The 17,287-nt window shown below is 41.9% G+C and overlaps 1 protein-coding gene across 10 annotated transcripts in view; it reads left to right on the top strand.

Moving 5' to 3' along the window:
* Positions 1-17,287, top strand: part of erc1b (ELKS/RAB6-interacting/CAST family member 1b) — a 1,202,158-nt gene that overhangs the window by 709,512 nt on the left and 475,359 nt on the right. Inside the window, exon 17 of one of the 10 annotated variants that reach the window (XM_041215852.1) lies at positions 13,332-13,439. The exons of the other annotated variants lie outside the window; for them this stretch is intronic. Coding sequence (XP_041071786.1) covers positions 13,332-13,335 — 4 coding nt within the window. The 3' untranslated portion in view covers positions 13,336-13,439. Of the gene's footprint in view, positions 1-13,331; positions 13,440-17,287 lie in introns of those variants that run through there. 10 annotated transcript variants of the gene reach the window in all.

Genomic DNA, 17,287 nt, shown 5'->3' with positions numbered 1-17,287 from the left:
TGCAACATGCACCCTGTGATTGCCAGCTGTCTGCCCTTCTTTCTGTTACTACTCTGTACCCTTCTAACTCCTCTTCAGCTGTGCTGAATTTCTGCTACTCCATTAGCAGCTTACTCCAATGTTTTCCCTCCCACATTGTTCTCATGACCAATTTTTAAAATTATGCTTGCCTTTTCAGTCAGGCACAAGCGAATGATTTTCTTCTCTCTTGCATCAGAACTGTCATGAAGGATCTCTGCATATATTGGGCTGAATTTAATTCCCCCTGCAGGAGTGGGCTGGAAGGCGGGTGGGTAGGGCAAGAGGGGCAGTAGAATCAGGAGGGAAGGCAGGAGGCAGAGTGCTTGTCAGCTTCCTGACTCCCCCTATTAAGCCAGGGGAGGGCTGGTCAAATACTGCCCTCCTGCCCGGATGCCAATTGAGGCTCTTAAGTGGCTAATTAATAACATTTAAGGGCTTCATACCACCACTCACCCTGATTTTCCCTCTTTCCCTGACCCTCATTTCTCTGTCTCCCCATCCAACGACATGCCACCCATTACTCTCAACCCATAGTCTCCCATTCCAATTTTTTCCCTAGTTTTTCTCTCTTCCCCAACATCCAATGCCATCACTGACTCTTAGCAGCCACTTCAGCTCCTCATGATACTAGCTTGTAAGTCTATGTGAAAGATTTGCTGCTATGATAAGTTGTAATTGTGAATATATGACAAATTCCATGATCTTGCACTCCCTGTTGGAAGGAGTGAGGATTGGAAGGTGCTACAGGTGGGGAGAGATGTTGGATAACTTTCTGCCTTTTCTCACCTCTTGGCTGACTGCAATAAAATAGATGTATTTTAGAGGAGCGTTTTAACTCCCTTGAGTGCTGTGACTTTAAAGTACTGATATGAACAGGCTTTCTTTTAAGTTTAAATCAAAAGAAAGGATAAATGTTTATTTCTCACAACAACGAAATGTAATTGCAACAACACTCACTCCTCACATATACTAGATACACACACACACACACACACATAAAGATGTAACATGAACTTACATTACTTAAAGCGTAAAATTAGGTCACTTCTAAACTTCTAATCAGACCTCAAGATTGTAATTGAAACATTGCAGGACCAAAGCATCCCTTCATGATGCTTTGAAGAAAAATGAACATTGGAGGTTTCTGGTGATGAATTCACACTGGTTTACCCCAAACAACAGCAAACATGGGGCTTTTCAGTCGAAGTTGGTCAAACTATTTTAGTTAAGAAATATACTCCGGCTGGTAAAATGAACAAGCCTCAATTCTCTGCCTAATTCTCTGAACTAGGTCTGCCCTTATGCTGGGTGAGAGATTGCTTCCTTCTAGTTTTTGTGTCTCAGACTGACCTGCCTTGGCCTATTTTTATGGCTTAATAGGGTTCTTCTAGGTATTTTTTATCACAAGCCAGTTTCTATCACGTGACACCAGTATCGCTGTTTTTCCATTATCCACACAATGGGTTGACGGCTAAACAATTCGCCACACTATGGAGGGTGTTTGCTATCTTATCAACATTCCAGCTATGATTAGCCTCTGAAATGTCTTTATTTGAAATTCCATTTTCATTGGGCCAGCCAGTCTGACAGCCATTGTCATTTTAAGTCTCTTCCATTGAAATGGTGAAGGATAGTCAATCAGCACCAGGGAAGGCCAATTTCATTTGAAGCAACTTTCTAGAGATATGTTCAGGCATGCCTGTCTCTGTACAGAAGCCACAAAAGAAGTCAGCTGACTCTTGAGTCCATTTTGTGAAGGTACTGTGTTCATATCCCATGTTGCTTTTTAAAAGTAGTGTCCATCTCTTTGTAAGCCTTATGGGCAAATGATGTGATCGTAACAAAGTTTGGACTTAGTGTTGCTACTCTATCTCTGATGTGTTACTTTCGAACATTGTCCCCACTGATTGCATGAAATCATGGAATTTCCCCCTATAAAGAACACTTTAACAATGTGAGTGTTTTATCTGTATGAGGGTTGAAAAATGGTCTAGAACTTATTTTCACTTAACTTGGCTTAAAGCACTCAAAAACATTAACCTTCCAGGACCCAAAGCTCAGAGCTGCCAAGCTGCAGAAATTAATTTTCTCTGAAATTTCTTGCAAGTCACAAAATTTCTGAGGGGAATCCACCATTTTGTTTTTTACACATTAATTGTTATAGTGCACTAATTTACATCGACAGGAAATTGAAATATATCTGATGATGGTGCGCAATCATAATTGTGCTTTACTCAAGCAATCATTTATGCTCAAGTGCAAAAGGGGAAAATCTGTTCCAGTGTCATAAGGGTACACAGATGAGTGGACTGTCATATAATCAGAGGATAATATAGCACTGATCATCTGTCCTGTTTTTATTTCAGTGCATGATGTTGATTGTATAAACAGTTCCAGAATTGTGTGTCACCAAAACATCTTTTGAAACTTAACCAATACATATACCATCAGGGGCAACATTTGTTTTAAGTAAGTGCTATAATTATTATCAGTGCAGCTACTTGTAATCACTAGATGATAATCTGTCAAAGGTTACTTATGTGTGAGTAGCCACTTGTTTATATTGGATAGTTTCTTTCATGGAGGATGAAAAACATTCAATGTAAACCCACAATGTTGCCTGTGCTAACGTCAGAGTGCAACTTTTTTGTTGTCCCCATAAGACAAAAGCACATGCTGAATAAGCTCCTTCTGTACTGTATCATTCTATGAAGATATTATAGGATTGTTGATTAGAAGAACAATTGGTGCATACTAACAGAGATAAGCTTGTTGGCAACTCTGCAAACCCCGAGAATACAAACTCTGGGTAAGGAAATCTCAGTTACAAAAATTTGACCATGTATTTGGGTACTTCTACTGTTTAACAACAGAATTATAATGGCTTTCACACAATTTATGTGTATAGCCCATATTGAGTTTGATGTATCAGGAACAAAAACAGAATTACCTGGAAAATCTCAGCAGGTCTGGCAGCATCGGCGGAGAAGAAAAGAGTTGACGTTTCGAGTCCTCATGACCCTTCGACAGAACAGTTCTGTCGAAGGGTCATGAGGACTCGAAACGTCAACTCTTTTCTTCTCCGCCGATGCTGCCAGACCTGCTGAGTTTTTCCAGGTAATTCTGTTTTTGTTTTGGATTTCCAGCATCCGCAGTTTTTTTGTTTTTTATATTGATGTATCAGGAATTTGCCAAATTGGATTTTACAGATTATACTGAATATTTGATTATACTGAACTCTGTTCTTCAACCTATATCAAGTTTTCACAATCTATAGGATCCGTGATTAAACGGTTTACACACTGCAGCAATAAATGTTAATTTTTTTTCCAAATTAAAACTGAGGTCAATGACTTGCATGTAAAGGATTAAAGCTATAAACGCACATTCTGTCACATTGCAGAACAAGCCTAGTCAGAATAACAAATGTGCAGCATTATCAATTGCAGTGTCATGTATTCTTGGATAATCTGCCCTTCACACAGAAAACAAGTAACTGAACTTAGTTGACCAAGCCAGCAGTGAAATAATGGCCTGGATTTTGTGGTCAGAAATCATTGACCTCGAAGATAGCAACCCACAAAGATCTATCAATCTCTGTGACATAGATTTCCCCTTTCCTGACATCATTTTGAATCTGGTGCCAATTCAAGGGGATCACCAGGCATCTGGCAACAGTGATGATATCAAACAGGGTAACTGGCTAACCATATTGAAGTATTCTCATAAACAAACCAGGAATGCACCGAATTGTTTACTTTAATTAAAATTTCATAGATGCAAAATAAATGGTTAGGACAATACACATGGAATTAAGGCAGAAGCTGAAATATCATAAATAAAAACATTTTTAAAATGTATTATGTAGATTTTATTATAATTGATAAATTTGACATTTCACAAATTTTCAGGAATAGTGAGGCTATTCAGTAATTATGAAGTTAGCGCAACATTAAAAACTCAGTTGCATCTCATTTAACAAGGTGTAACCTTTTCAAGGGTTTTTACAGAGTAACTAATGGCATAAAAGGGCAAATTTCTTCAATTCAGTGATTTCTTTTTAGGGACTTCATCAGCCAACCCTATGGGGAAGCATAGAATCAGTGATAGTAACATCTAAATTTCTGCATCTAACTGTGCATGTGCAGGCTCCAGAAATTGCTATCAGCTTCAGAGAAATAATGATGGTGAATGCTGACAGTTTCAGTGTCATTGCTGCTACAAAATCCAGGCCAGTTATATTTGCTAACAATCAGTTGCAGAATGGCATCAAGAGAACTTGTTAATTCTCCTCATTGGAAATGATGGGCAGTATTTAATGCCCCCCAGTGGTGAGTTTGGTGTGTGGGGGAACTTAATTGGGCAGAAGGGTGGTAGGTAGGGAGCCTGCCACCTTCCCGCCTCTTTAAGTCCGTGGAAGGAATGCTCATGGATGGCCTTACTGTCCTGTTGCCAGTACACAATGCCCACTTAAGGGATTCATTCTGCTGCAGTTGGTATTCACCCAGAGATGGGTGTGGACTTGCCATGCGGGAAGCCTAAAAAGCAAACTCTGTTAGGGTTACTTGGGGCTGCCGGGAGAGACCCTCATTCAAAGCTACTCAATGCTGATCGAGGTACCTGGCATCGGGAAGTGGGTGCCCGCTGAGAATCACTTCCATCCCCATGAACCCCACCATGTGACCCCCTCTCCCACCATCACTTAACTGTGGCTTGGGTCCCTCAGCGATCCGGAGCTTCAGCTGGGTGCATTACCAGCAGCAACCACCCCATCCCTGGTGAAACTGCCAAGCAATTACCAGCCTCTGAATGACCCATGGTTCTGTGGGCGAGGCTTCCAGTCCCGGGATCCTTGATCCCAGGGAAGGGCTGCTACTGCCTTGTTAACTGCCTGATTGGCACTTAATACAGTGGGTCTTCCCCAAAAGGGGCAATGCGGGACTTTGCAGCTGATGGCAAGACCCCTGTCGCCTACATTAAATCCCACCAATATTACTACTTTCAGACAGGAAATTGTGCTGTTCACACAGACGTTTTGGTGTTTTGAAAATTTGCTAGTTTTATTTTTAAAACTTTTTATTTTGGAACTATAAGCGTTGACAAATGTGATTGCCTTCATTCCCACACAGAATGTCATCATTACGCTATAGACACGCTTCTAATCAGCAGATACTAATTTGATATAGAATAGCTCTTTAAGTATTTTGGATTTAATCATTTTTTATTTATTTTTTCATGGGATTTGGGCGTCACTGACTCAGCCAGCATTTATTGCCTATCTCTAATCTTAATTGCATAAAGTAGCTCCATTTGTCTGGGGTGATAGAACTCTTTGTGAAATGATGGATTTTCTCATGTCTCTACATGTATATTGGTTGTAAGTGATATTGTGCCTGAAAAGATTACATTAAGTAAGTTCATCCTACAGGCTATTATCAGAAGTGGCTTTAAGACCATTTGGCCTATGTAATTGCATGAGTTCCTGGGAAAGTCAAGGCCCAGTGCACAAATTTATAAATATGCACACATCTCAATTATTTAATTAACATCTTTAATATGTATATACATACATGGCAAGGAAATACACAATGAATGGTGGCACCTTAGGAAGTACAGAGGATGAGAGGGACCTAGGTGTACATATCCATAGATCCCTGAAGGCAGCAGCACAGGTAGATAAGGTAGTTAAGAAGGCATATGGGATACTTGCCTTTATTAGCCGAGGCATAGAATATAAGAGTAGGGAGGTTATTTTGGAGCTGTATAAAATGCTAGTTAGGTCACAGCTGGAGTACTATGTGCAGTTCTGGTCGCCACACTATACGAACGATGTGATGGCACTGGAGAGGGTGCAGAGAAGAGTCACCAGGATGTTGCCTGGGCTGGAGCGTTTCAGTTATGAGGAGAGATTGGATAGGCTTGGGTTGTTTTCCTTAGAGCAGAGAAGGCTGGGAGGGGGACCTGATAGAGGTGTACAAAATTATGAGGGGCATAGATAGGGTAGATAGGAAGAAACGTTTCCTCTTAGTGGAGGTGTCAATAACCAGAGAGCATAGATGTATAGTAAGGGGCAGGAGGTTTGGAGGGGATTTGAGGAAAAAAATTACATCCAGAGGGTGGTTGGAATCTGGAACACACTGCCTGAGGGAGTGGTAGAGGCAGGAACCCTCACAGCATTTAAGAAGTTTTTAGATGAGCACTTGAAATGCCATAGCATACAGGGCTATGGGCCAAGTGCTGGAAAATGGGATTAGAATAGATAGGTGCCTGATGGCTGGCACGGACACGATGGGCCAAAGGGCCTGTTTCTGTGCTGTTTAACTCTATGACTGTATGATTATACACACATTTTCAGCTAGAAATATACTTCCCGAGTGGTTTAAAAGAATATGTGCCAAGCCATTGCTTTTTCCTAATTCTACTCAATTTCAAAAGTAAACTCATGTTTGGAAATCAAAATTAAAATCAAATCTGATAACATGCTACTTCAAACAAATATAAAGTAAATGTCATTCCATTATTATCCATCTTATCTGATAAAAATTACACCTGTTTCCCAAACTAAGTACAATTTCATTGAACGAGCCAAAGCTCTTCAACGTGTTTCACAATGAAGGAATCACTAGCTACTCCCGATAATAGTCATCGTCTCTTAATTGTGTTTAAGTTTCTACTCGGATTTCAAAAATTCTGTGTCCATCTCCCTCCCATCTCCTCTTCATTCCAGCCTGATTCTCAATCATTGCATGCTTTGACCACACATTTCTGATATTCTTCTATTTCAATCTGTTGTCCAGCTCACATTGGGAAAGATAAGGTCCTCTCACTAATGCCACCCTACTCTCCAAGTTGATTCTCCAATAAATATCTATTTTTAAAAAAATCTTATTTATTGCTGTAAGCATAATCTGTCATGCCAGTGTCATGTTGTCTCCTACCTGTTGAAGCAGTATTTTAAAATAAGGCGAACTTTGAATGGATGAGAAATGAATTGATCCCATAATCTGGGCTGAAGAGTTAATGCATAACCTTACAAATAGCAGGAAGATTTCAAGGGAGTTATTAATGTAATACAAAAACCAATACATTCCCTTAAAGGCAAAGACTCTGTTTGTGTAATTAAGAAACCTTGCTCAACAATTGAAGAAAGAGACATTCTTAAGCTTAAAGGCGACTTGTGGCGATGCAAGGATAAGTAGGAGTCCAGAGAGCTATAAAAAGCAACAAAGGGATATAAAGTAACTAACAAAAGAGGTATGAGGGCAAAAGCAAAATGTACATGGGATATCAAAACTAACAGCAACAGTTTTTTTATTAACAAATTGAGAGAATAGCTACAGTGAATATGGGTTTGTTAAATATGGTGCATACAAGACTATAGTGGATAATAAGAAAATGTCAAACCTATTAAATATGTGCTTTGTATATTTTTTCACTCGAGAGGAAGAGGGCATAATACCATTGGTATAAGGGGACATAACAACGAATCCAGGGATAGAACATATTTGTTTTAATAAAAGTACAAACAAATGGTAATGGAGAAACTAAGATGTAATAAAGACAAATCTTCAGTACCTGATGCTTTTCACCTTGGAAATTAAAAGAGATAGGTGATGGACTTTCAGGTGCATTAATTATTATTCCCTAAAGCAATCTAGATCCAGGAATTGAAGTTGTAGTTCAATGTGCAGATGCATGTTGACATTCACTTTGGATCTGAGACAGACAAGTCAGAATATTTTCTTAATGACAAGAATAGGAGCTATGAAAAAGCAAAGGTGTCCACATAAAAAAAATCAACAAAAGCTAGTGTACTTGTACAACAAGTCATCAAAAAGGCTAATGAAATGTTGGCCTTTTTCAAAGGAGCTGGAACTCACTTTTGAGTTTATTAATTGTATTATGCTCTCTTCCTCCAGAGAGATCCTCCAAAGTTCCTCAGATCTTTTATCTGAAAAAAGATATGAACTACTCATTTAACAAGTGATGTCTCAGTTGTACAGAGATCCCATCCGAAGTTCAATTTTGGGGATCAAATTTTCAGGAAAGATAAATTGACCTTGGAAGTTGTATAGCACAGATAATAAAAGGGCTTAACCAGTTAAATTATTGGGCAGTTTGCATAAACTTAAGACTTGTATTCCATTGTGAGTTTGGAAGGTGGAGGGATGATTTAAACAAAAATCGCGATTCCATATGGTGGATAAAAAGAAACTTTTCTCAAAGGATATAGAACAAAGCATGCTAAATAAAATTAAGGTACAGATTAGCTGTTGTTGTCCACTGTCCGTCAATTTGAGGATGACGCAAATTCAGGTTTGTGAGCTTCTGCCATGCATCTTCATGCGAATGAGCAAGATCTTTGGGCACATGGGGCAGGTCGTCCCATGAGGTAATGGGATTCAGAGTGGAGGATTTGCTTTAGTTTCTTTCCTTCTCTACTCCATCATTAAGATGTTAGAACCTGAAGCATGATGCAACTTGATGGACAAGTTGACACTATTCTGAACAATTGGGAGCGAGCTCCTCCCAGTAATTAAGATCAATGCTGCACACTTCAAGAAGAGCTTCAGAGTATCTTTTAGGTGTTTTCTTTCTCCTCTTCTGGAATGTTTGCCACTTGAGAGTGAGAGAACAAGACTTGGTGGTGGAAGGCCAGGAAGGGCTGTGAGGTGGAAATCAGCCAAACTATATTGAATGGTAGAACAGGCTAGAAGAGTTGAATGGCCTACTCCAGTTGCCATGTTAACTAATATTTCCACAAATCACACAAAGTGTGTGTGGTGGCTGCACTGCAACAAATGGGTGCAGGTTAATTGTATGTTGTAATCCCCAGGCCTGTATTGTAAACACCCAGTTTTTTATTTTGCCTTTTTTTATAATTACAATTTCATTTTTGAATGAAATTTCAACAAGACCAGACAGTTTTAGATTGGAAGAATTCTTCCTGAAACTTATTTGACAGAATGTCTAACCCTCTGAAATTGCCGGTAGCATTTCAGTATAATTGCTGCAGTCTAAATAGAACCCATTGTTCCAGTTTACCAGCAATTATAGTTGCTTTATCCTGATTAATAAATCATTACCTTACGAAGAAATGTGCCACATCTATCCAGAATGGCCATTAAATGTGTCAGAAATGGGTCAAGAGCAAAGTGGCCAAAACAAAAGCAGAAACCTAATTTGAACAATAACCTACTATACACACAATGTTCAACCTTTTGTATTTGCAATGACATTAAAAATCAGAGAAAGCAGATGAAATGATGTTTAGGTCAGGAATTCCACATAATAAAAGTGAATGTAAAGTTGTTTCATCCACTAGAATTCTGCATTTTATGAGTGAATGGTTAAGCTAATTAGAGTAATCGGTAAGAGATTTGGGATATCAGAATTTATAAAAGCCATTGGGAAGTGGTTTAATCCAAAAAGATTTCACCTAGTGAAGTGAGTAAAAAATAGTTGGACTCTCTTTGATGTCCTCATTTTGAAGGTGAGTTTCCACTATTTCTTTTGTTTTACTTACTTTGACTAAGGACATATGCACATAGCTTCTTCCTGGTTAGCACAGCTCCACACTAACTGCTGGAAGCTGTATAACTCGCTCTCGCTTCAGTCAAGCACCTGATACTGATCAGCAACTTATCACATGGTGAAAAGGGCACTCATTTGAGAGCAATTTCCCACCATGCTGTTAACTCAACATTAATATAATTAAACAGCTCTTCATTGAGTTTTTTTTCCTCTCTGTAAGCACAAAGTTGAGAAAAAAAATCTTTTTATTAAGAGCTTCCATCTCACTGAGCAGGTTTCAAGCCAATCCACATCCGACAATCTGCTCTGAAAACTTTGCTCGCATTTCGACAGCTGTGACAAATTCCATCATAGCAGCTGAGAGAATCCACAACATTCTAAAATAATTAATAATATTCTAAATAAATAACTCACAACACTCTTAAAAAAAGTTAATTTGCCCTCTTTATAATGTTAACAAATCCTTTAAAAAAATCCGATATGCAACTTGGCAAACAATTAGTTATTTCTCCCCTGGATCATATCCTATCTGTGTACCAAGTTTTGTTGAAATCTGTCTATTAGTTTTTAAGGTATATTGTTTACAAACAGACTAACAAACAGGCAAAAAATTACCTCCGCCCACTTCAGTGGCGGAGGTAATCACAGGGGAGGTAGTTGCTACCAATCCATTGTACACTATAGCAGTAACTCCAGAGCAATTAGTGCCTCCCCTCCAATACTTCTTTATGACATGCCATATGAAAACACAACACAAAAGTAGTCATGGAGCTATATGACACACAGCTTCAACACCATAAATAGTCCTGACTGTGATGCAGCCCACCCATGACATCTCTTAAAATGATGGGTATCTTCCAGAATATATTGTAAAAACTGCACATTGTGATGAAGGCTGTGATATAGCAGACGGTATTCAAATGGGTGGTTATGCCATTTTACAGATTTGAAATCTTTAATTGAATGGTCAAACAAGTAATAAAACACTAAATAAAACACTTTCCTGTCATGTCCACTACAGGTGCACCTATGTTTTGAGTGTGGGTAAGAGAAACAATGTAAATTTAAAAATTAACCTGGGTCTTGGCCCTGATAGCATTCCACTGTAACTTCCAGTCACTATGCTGTTTCCTTGTGCATCCAGGAGGCATTGGCATGTAAATTTGAGGTGCAGTTACTTCATTGTGACCTGCAACCAGATTTCTTCTTTTTCACTGATTGCAGGTTAGAGGTAGGCTGTGCCCATATAAAGTGGGCACTGGGACTTCGAAAGCTGCATCTAGGAAGTGCTCCACATTTGAAATGACAAGCTGAAACTTTAAGGACAGCTCAAGACTTCATTTCAGAAGAAAGCTTTGCGGCAACATTAGGGAAGCCATGGGTTGAATTTTCCTGGCGCCTTGGAGATGGGGTTTGAGGTGGATGTGGGACAGGAAAATAAGGAGGAGCTTAGTGGTGATGGCTCCCCAATGCATTCCCCTGGGGTCTTTACTGAGACAGACTGAGTTGGCCGCCCATCTCTGGGGAGTTGGCTGCCAATTACAGCAACTGTGCATTATTTTACTGATGTCATAACAGTCCACGCTAAGTGCGGAGGCTGCCATCTCGTGCCGGGAGGCCATCGGACCTGGAGACTCCATGCCCCAGTAATGGACCACAGGGCTGAAAGACCACAAACTGGTCTGTCACCACTCCGGTTGAGGAGTTTTCCCTGCAGCCTGATGACCCTACTAGCTTTGGGCCTCTTTGTTTGATGACCTCACTGCAGTAAACCAAGCATACCTTCATGTTGAGTCGCCATCATGCTTGCCTGTCTGTCTCAGCAGCATCCATGTTTTCCTTTGGATCGTCCAGCCTGATATTGCTGCAGGCCTGCTGATTTGGCCTACAGCCTTGAGAACCTGCCGGCCATCCTTAATAGAATGGCAAGTGCAGAGGTGGATAATTAGAAGGCCACTCCCGTAAGCTCATACCAATGGGTGAGCTAACAAAATGGGCAGGCGCGAGACACCCATATAGGCTCAATGTTGGGAACTGGGTGCCTGCTGGAAAGTTCAGTCCAATATGTGTGTAAATTGCAGGCTTTACCTGAACAGCACTTAATAGACTTCTTCCTCTTTCGCCACAAAAGGATTTTCATTTGGTATCCTCTTACATTTTGGTATATTTAGAGGACAAGCAGGAGGCTATTTTGAATGACAAGATGGCCAGACCTTACCATTTTGGCCACATCTACCTGCCAAAAAGAACTTTTCTGAATATTTCTTAGGAATAGTGCCTTTAATAGCCATGTTTCATAACGTAGGTGATAAGGACGCTTTGCAACTTGCTGAAGGAAGAACTTTAGCCACATTCTAAGAGAAAGAAGTATTCCTTGTGATTTTCAATGTGATTATTGAATTGAACTTCTGCTTTAAAGCCATTCCAAATTAGCACTGAAGATGCCTAAGATTAATCAGTCTCCAATGCATAGACAAAAACAAATGACAGGACACTGTTCAAAATAGCTAATAACTACAAAGTTCTTCGTGGAGCCTATCCTTTTGTTCCATATGGCTATATTTCCAAAAGAGCATTGGGTAACAGATGACTTCCATGTCGTCCTTTAGGCACCTCTTGGCAATAGTGTGCCTTGTATGAATCAGAAGGATTATTACTCCATGAATCTGCAGCTGGTTTGTAACAATAATTACTGCATTTATGCAAGCGACTGGCAAAACCCATGCTGCACTGATATTAAATACTTTCCATTGGGATTCTCCCAATTGGCCAAATAGCCTGTTAACATGTTGTAATTTCTATATCATTTATATTTAACTATTGAGAACACAATAGACATTGCATGGAAAGGTCAGGTAGCTGCCAAAGACCCCAGATTATAGTGTTTTGCTACATCTTACATAACATTACACTAGAAATGGGATCCATCTGGAAGAGTTACGGCAGGAGGCCAAGAAAGAAATACATCAGTCACTCAGAGGCAAAGGGAGCACTGGAGGTAACCCAAAAAGGCCATATGACCACTGCCAGAGCAATTCAGGAATCCTTGATTTGAGAAAACTTTGCACGAGCTAAACCACAAACCATGCTCGTCCAATCCATACCAATATCTTCCCTTTATCCTCTGATAACTATCAGACTTCACACAGTATTAATAACATCTTTACCAAAAGCATTTCCATCTTTTCGGATTTCTTGCCACTGTGGCTTCAACAAATTTTACAGTACACACTTTACAATTACTGTTTAGGAAGTAATTTATATTCCAGATATTCAGTGGCCTGAATTTTCCAGCCCATCACGCCCGTGGGATCATCAAGGCTGGATAATGTAGGAAGTTCTTTTGTCGATACAAAATATCAACTAGAACATCAGCACCTAGTTCCTTTGGCCTCCACTGGGGTATACCAGATCAGATGTTTGCAGGGCCTTATTATTAAATAGGGTGAGTTTGTGGCTAGCCACTGAACTCTCCAGTTTAGACTGCTCCCTTCCATTGTATGCAGAGTAACTTACAAAACCAGAAACTGGGTTAGGAAAGGTGACAATACGTACATGAAATCTGCCTAATCCCATGTGCGAACGTGGACACTGTAAGGATTGCTAAATCGGACACTTTCAGGAGGTAATCGTTACAAGGCTAGCCTGCAGTTTGTCCTGAGGCTGCATGTACTAATTGAAGTGGGGATTGGATAAGGGAAATGGTGAAAAGTGCACAGAGGTTATAATGAACCATGGAAAGGGACAGAGCTTCACATTTAATGATTGGTCTACAGGTGAAAAATCATTCTTCTGTTATTTGGTGGAAATCCGAGAGAAGAATCCATACTCCTGCCTACCTTGCCGCTCCTGATGAGGTTGTTGAATTTCTCACAGCACTGTAGCCCAGTGCTCAGCACAGTTCTGCTGGCATTTATCGTCTCTGCTACCTACAGTCATGCTTTCCACAGAACAGCCCCAGGTGTTTTACAGTTTATAATTTACAAACAACATGAGATTATCTCATCTCAGAGGATTTGGATAAACCATTAAAAGCCCCTTGAATTCCAGTAGTTGCTCTCAACTATTTATTGTTCTTTATGCAACTTAATTGTGGTACCCAGAATTAAAATTACCCCCCTCTCCAACTGTTGAGCTATTTGTAAAATATGTTAAATTGAGGCAAGTATTCAACTTATGTGAATTTGAACCTCCTCATAGAGCACATTTCATTGATACAGATCAGACTATAGATAGCCACATGCTGGAAATGTATGCCACTTGTTTCTGATTCATGAGATAGGCATGTGCATGGGACATTTTGTTTTTAAGTCTGTAAGCAAATAATTTCATAATTCACAAAAAGTACATCATTGTGCAAGTCAAATTAGTGAAATAAGTCCTTCCAATTATCTTCGGCACATTGCCTTTGTGCTGGAAGTAGATCAGTTGTAATAACCAGGGGCAGAATTTTTTGTTTGATTTACGGGAGGTGGGCCCCGCACGTAAAATGACGTGTGGTGACATCGGGTGAGCGCCCTGACGTCACCGCAATATTTCGCTGGGCGGGCACACAATGAAGTCCGACGCATGTCTGCCATTAAGGCCCTTTAGTCTTCAATTGACACCGATTTTTCGGCGCCCATGCAATCTTTGGGTTGGCATACAGGCACAATGGGCAGGCGGGTAGGAGACGTTTCTATTAACCTCATCCACGGGCGGGATAAGAGGGCTCAGTGGGGCCATGAATCTGGTCTGTGAAGTATTTATTGGAGAAAGTTTTTTAAACTTGCCTGTGTGATCTGCAGCACCTCAGAACAAATCCCAGCAGCTTTTTCTGGACTCTTAACCTTCAGGTCAGCACTCTGCAGTGAGGAATCTTTTCCGGGCCTCTAGGTTTCAGCAAACCTTCCCTTAGACTTGGTACGGGATCTGACCTCTCCACTGGAGGCAGCTCCTCTGAGGAGAAAGGGACGGCTAGAAGGATGAGGCCAGGAATGCACATTCAGCCTCCAGGGGAGCCACCTTTGGGAGTTCAGGTGCAGGCACAAGGGGTGCAGGACCAAGAGGTAGTCCAAGGTGGAAGGCGCCATAGAAAACGCCACTATCCTGCTGCCAGGGTATACAGGCGGCGAAGCAGTTACCTTGATATGTCTGAGGTGCAGTGCCAAAGGAGGCTCCGACTGTCAAGGGATTCAGTGAACTATATCTGTCAGATGATTGGGGCTGAGATCTCCCCTAACTGTGTAGGTGGACACCCCATGCCATTGGCTCTAAAGGTCACAACTGCCCTCAACTTCTATGCATCTGGCTCCTTCCAGGGGTTGGTGGGTGATCTTTGCAGTGTCTCCCAATCAGCTGTTCACACTTGCGTCAAGCAGGTCACAGACGCTCTGTTCAGACGTGCATTGACCTTCATCCACTTCCATTGGGACCAGGCAAGCCAGACACAGCGAGCCAGAGGCTTCGTGGCCATTGCTGGCTTCCCCTGCATCCAGGGTGCAATAGACTGCACACATGTGGCTTTCAAGGCGCCAGCAGATAAGCTCGGTGCCTTTGTCAACTGGAAGGGCTTCCACTCCATGAACTTGCAGACAATGTGTGATCACAGGATGCTTCTATAAGTAGTGTGCAAGGTACCCAGGCAGCTCCCACGACACCTACACCCTCAGACACTCCCAGGTGCCAGGTCTCTTCAGTGCTCTGGCCTGGCTGGATGGATGGCTGCTGGGTGACAAGGGTTACCCCCTCAGAAGGTGGCTCATGATGCCTCTCTGCCATCCAAAAACAGAAGCTGAGCAGCACTACAATAGGAGCCACGCCTCCACAACGGCTGTAATGGAGAGAGCCATAGATCTTCTCAAGATGTGCTTCTGATGCCCTGGATCGTTCAGGGGGCACACTACACTACCACATACACACACACACCCACCCCCCACCCCCCCAGATCGTGTGTTGCTGATAGTAGTTTCATGCTGCACTCTCCACAATCTTGCACTGGGAAGGGGGCACTCAGTGGACGATGAAGATGTCGACGCAATGGCTGCGGCTGCACACAATGAATCCAGCAGTGATTCCAAGGATGAGCATGCACAGGGAAATGCTGAGGGGGTAGACGCTGACCCGTACTACTTCATGGAGGCAGGGATACCCGGGATGCTTTAATCCAATGAACCTTCAGTTAGCACAACACAGATGGATCACCAGGACAAGCCTGGGCTGGTGCCTCGATCCTCGACACCTAAATGCAAAATCTTCCAGGTCATCAGCAGTAACTAAGGGCCTTGTACCTAAAGACGAATGGCCAAATAAATACTCATGACACTTTTCTTAAACATACAATGCAGAAGACATGAGCCACCCTCAGCCATGGTCACACATCAGGCATTTAATGTGTGAATCATAAGTTCTCACAATTATTAAATAATAGTGTAAACAATCCAAAATAAATCAGAAGGACCTAATCTCAGGCCAACAGAAAAGCACCACTGAGAAACCCGTGGTGTGCCTTATGCTTTTGTTTCCAGGTGCTACGTCTTGATGCTGCCCCCGTTGCTTGGAGTGGCATCTGAGACAGTCTGCTGTCCTGTTGGCCTTGATGACCTTGGTGGCCATCCTCTGGCCCGTGGAGCCTGTGCTGGCCCCGCCTGGGAGTGAGCTGCCAGTTCCACAGCTGGCATCTCCCCAGTCATCTCAACCTAACCAGATGATACGGTCACTGGGAGAGGGGCGGAGGAGCTGGTGCCCTCAACCTGAGCGCCCTGAGAGGAGCCCACAGAGATGACAGGCAGCAACTGCGCCAATGTGAGGTTGCCTCAGACCTCCCTGCTCACCGTGGATGGATGTGCAATGAACTTGGAAGCTTGATGCCCACACCATCTCCCACACAGGTACTGACCAGCTGAGGTCATTGCCAATATGAGGGCTTGCTGGTCAGAGTGCATCCCTGACTCTCCACGAGAGTCGCCGCTCTCTCCATGGAGGACGCATGGCGCTCGGCCATGTGACTGTGACAGTATCATACGGTTAGAGGCATAGACTATTTTCTAAATGGGGAGAGAATTCAGAAATCTGGAGTGCAAAGGGACTTGGGAGTCCTAGTCCAGGATTCTCTTAAGGTTGCAGGTTGTGTCGGTAGTTAGGAAGGCAAATGCAATGTTGGCATTTATTTTGAGAGGATTAGAATATAAAAGCAGGGATTTGCTGCTAATGCTTTATAAGGCTCTGGTCAGACCACATTTAGAATATTATGAGCAATTTTGGGCCCCATATCTCAGGAAGGATGTGCTAGCCCTGGAAAGGGTCCAGAGGAGGTTCACAAGAATGATCCCAGGAATGAAAGGCTTAACATATGAGGAACGTTTGAGGACTCTGGGTCTATACTCGATGGAATTTAGAAGGATGAGGGGGGATCTAATTGAAACTTACAGAATACTGAAAGGCCTGGATAGAGTGAACGTGGGGAAGATGTTTCCATTAGTAGGAGAGACGAGGACCCGAGGGCATAGCCTCAGAGTAAAGGGAAGACCTTTTAGAACAGAGATGAGAAACTTCTTTAGCCAGAGAGTGGTGAATCTATGGAATTCATTGCCACAGAAGGCCAGGTCATTGAGTGTATTTAAGACCGAGATAGATAGTTTCTTGATTGGTAAGGGGATCAAGGTTACAGGGAGAAGGCGGGAGAATGGGGTTGAGAAACTTATCAGCCATGATTGAATGGTGGAGCAGACTCGACGGGCCAAATGGCCTAATT

The sequence above is a fragment of the Carcharodon carcharias genome, chromosome 21 (genome assembly GCF_017639515.1).
Source record: "Carcharodon carcharias isolate sCarCar2 chromosome 21, sCarCar2.pri, whole genome shotgun sequence".
Lineage (NCBI taxonomy): Eukaryota > Metazoa > Chordata > Chondrichthyes > Lamniformes > Lamnidae > Carcharodon > Carcharodon carcharias.
This window is presented reverse-complemented; position numbering and strand designations above follow the sequence as displayed.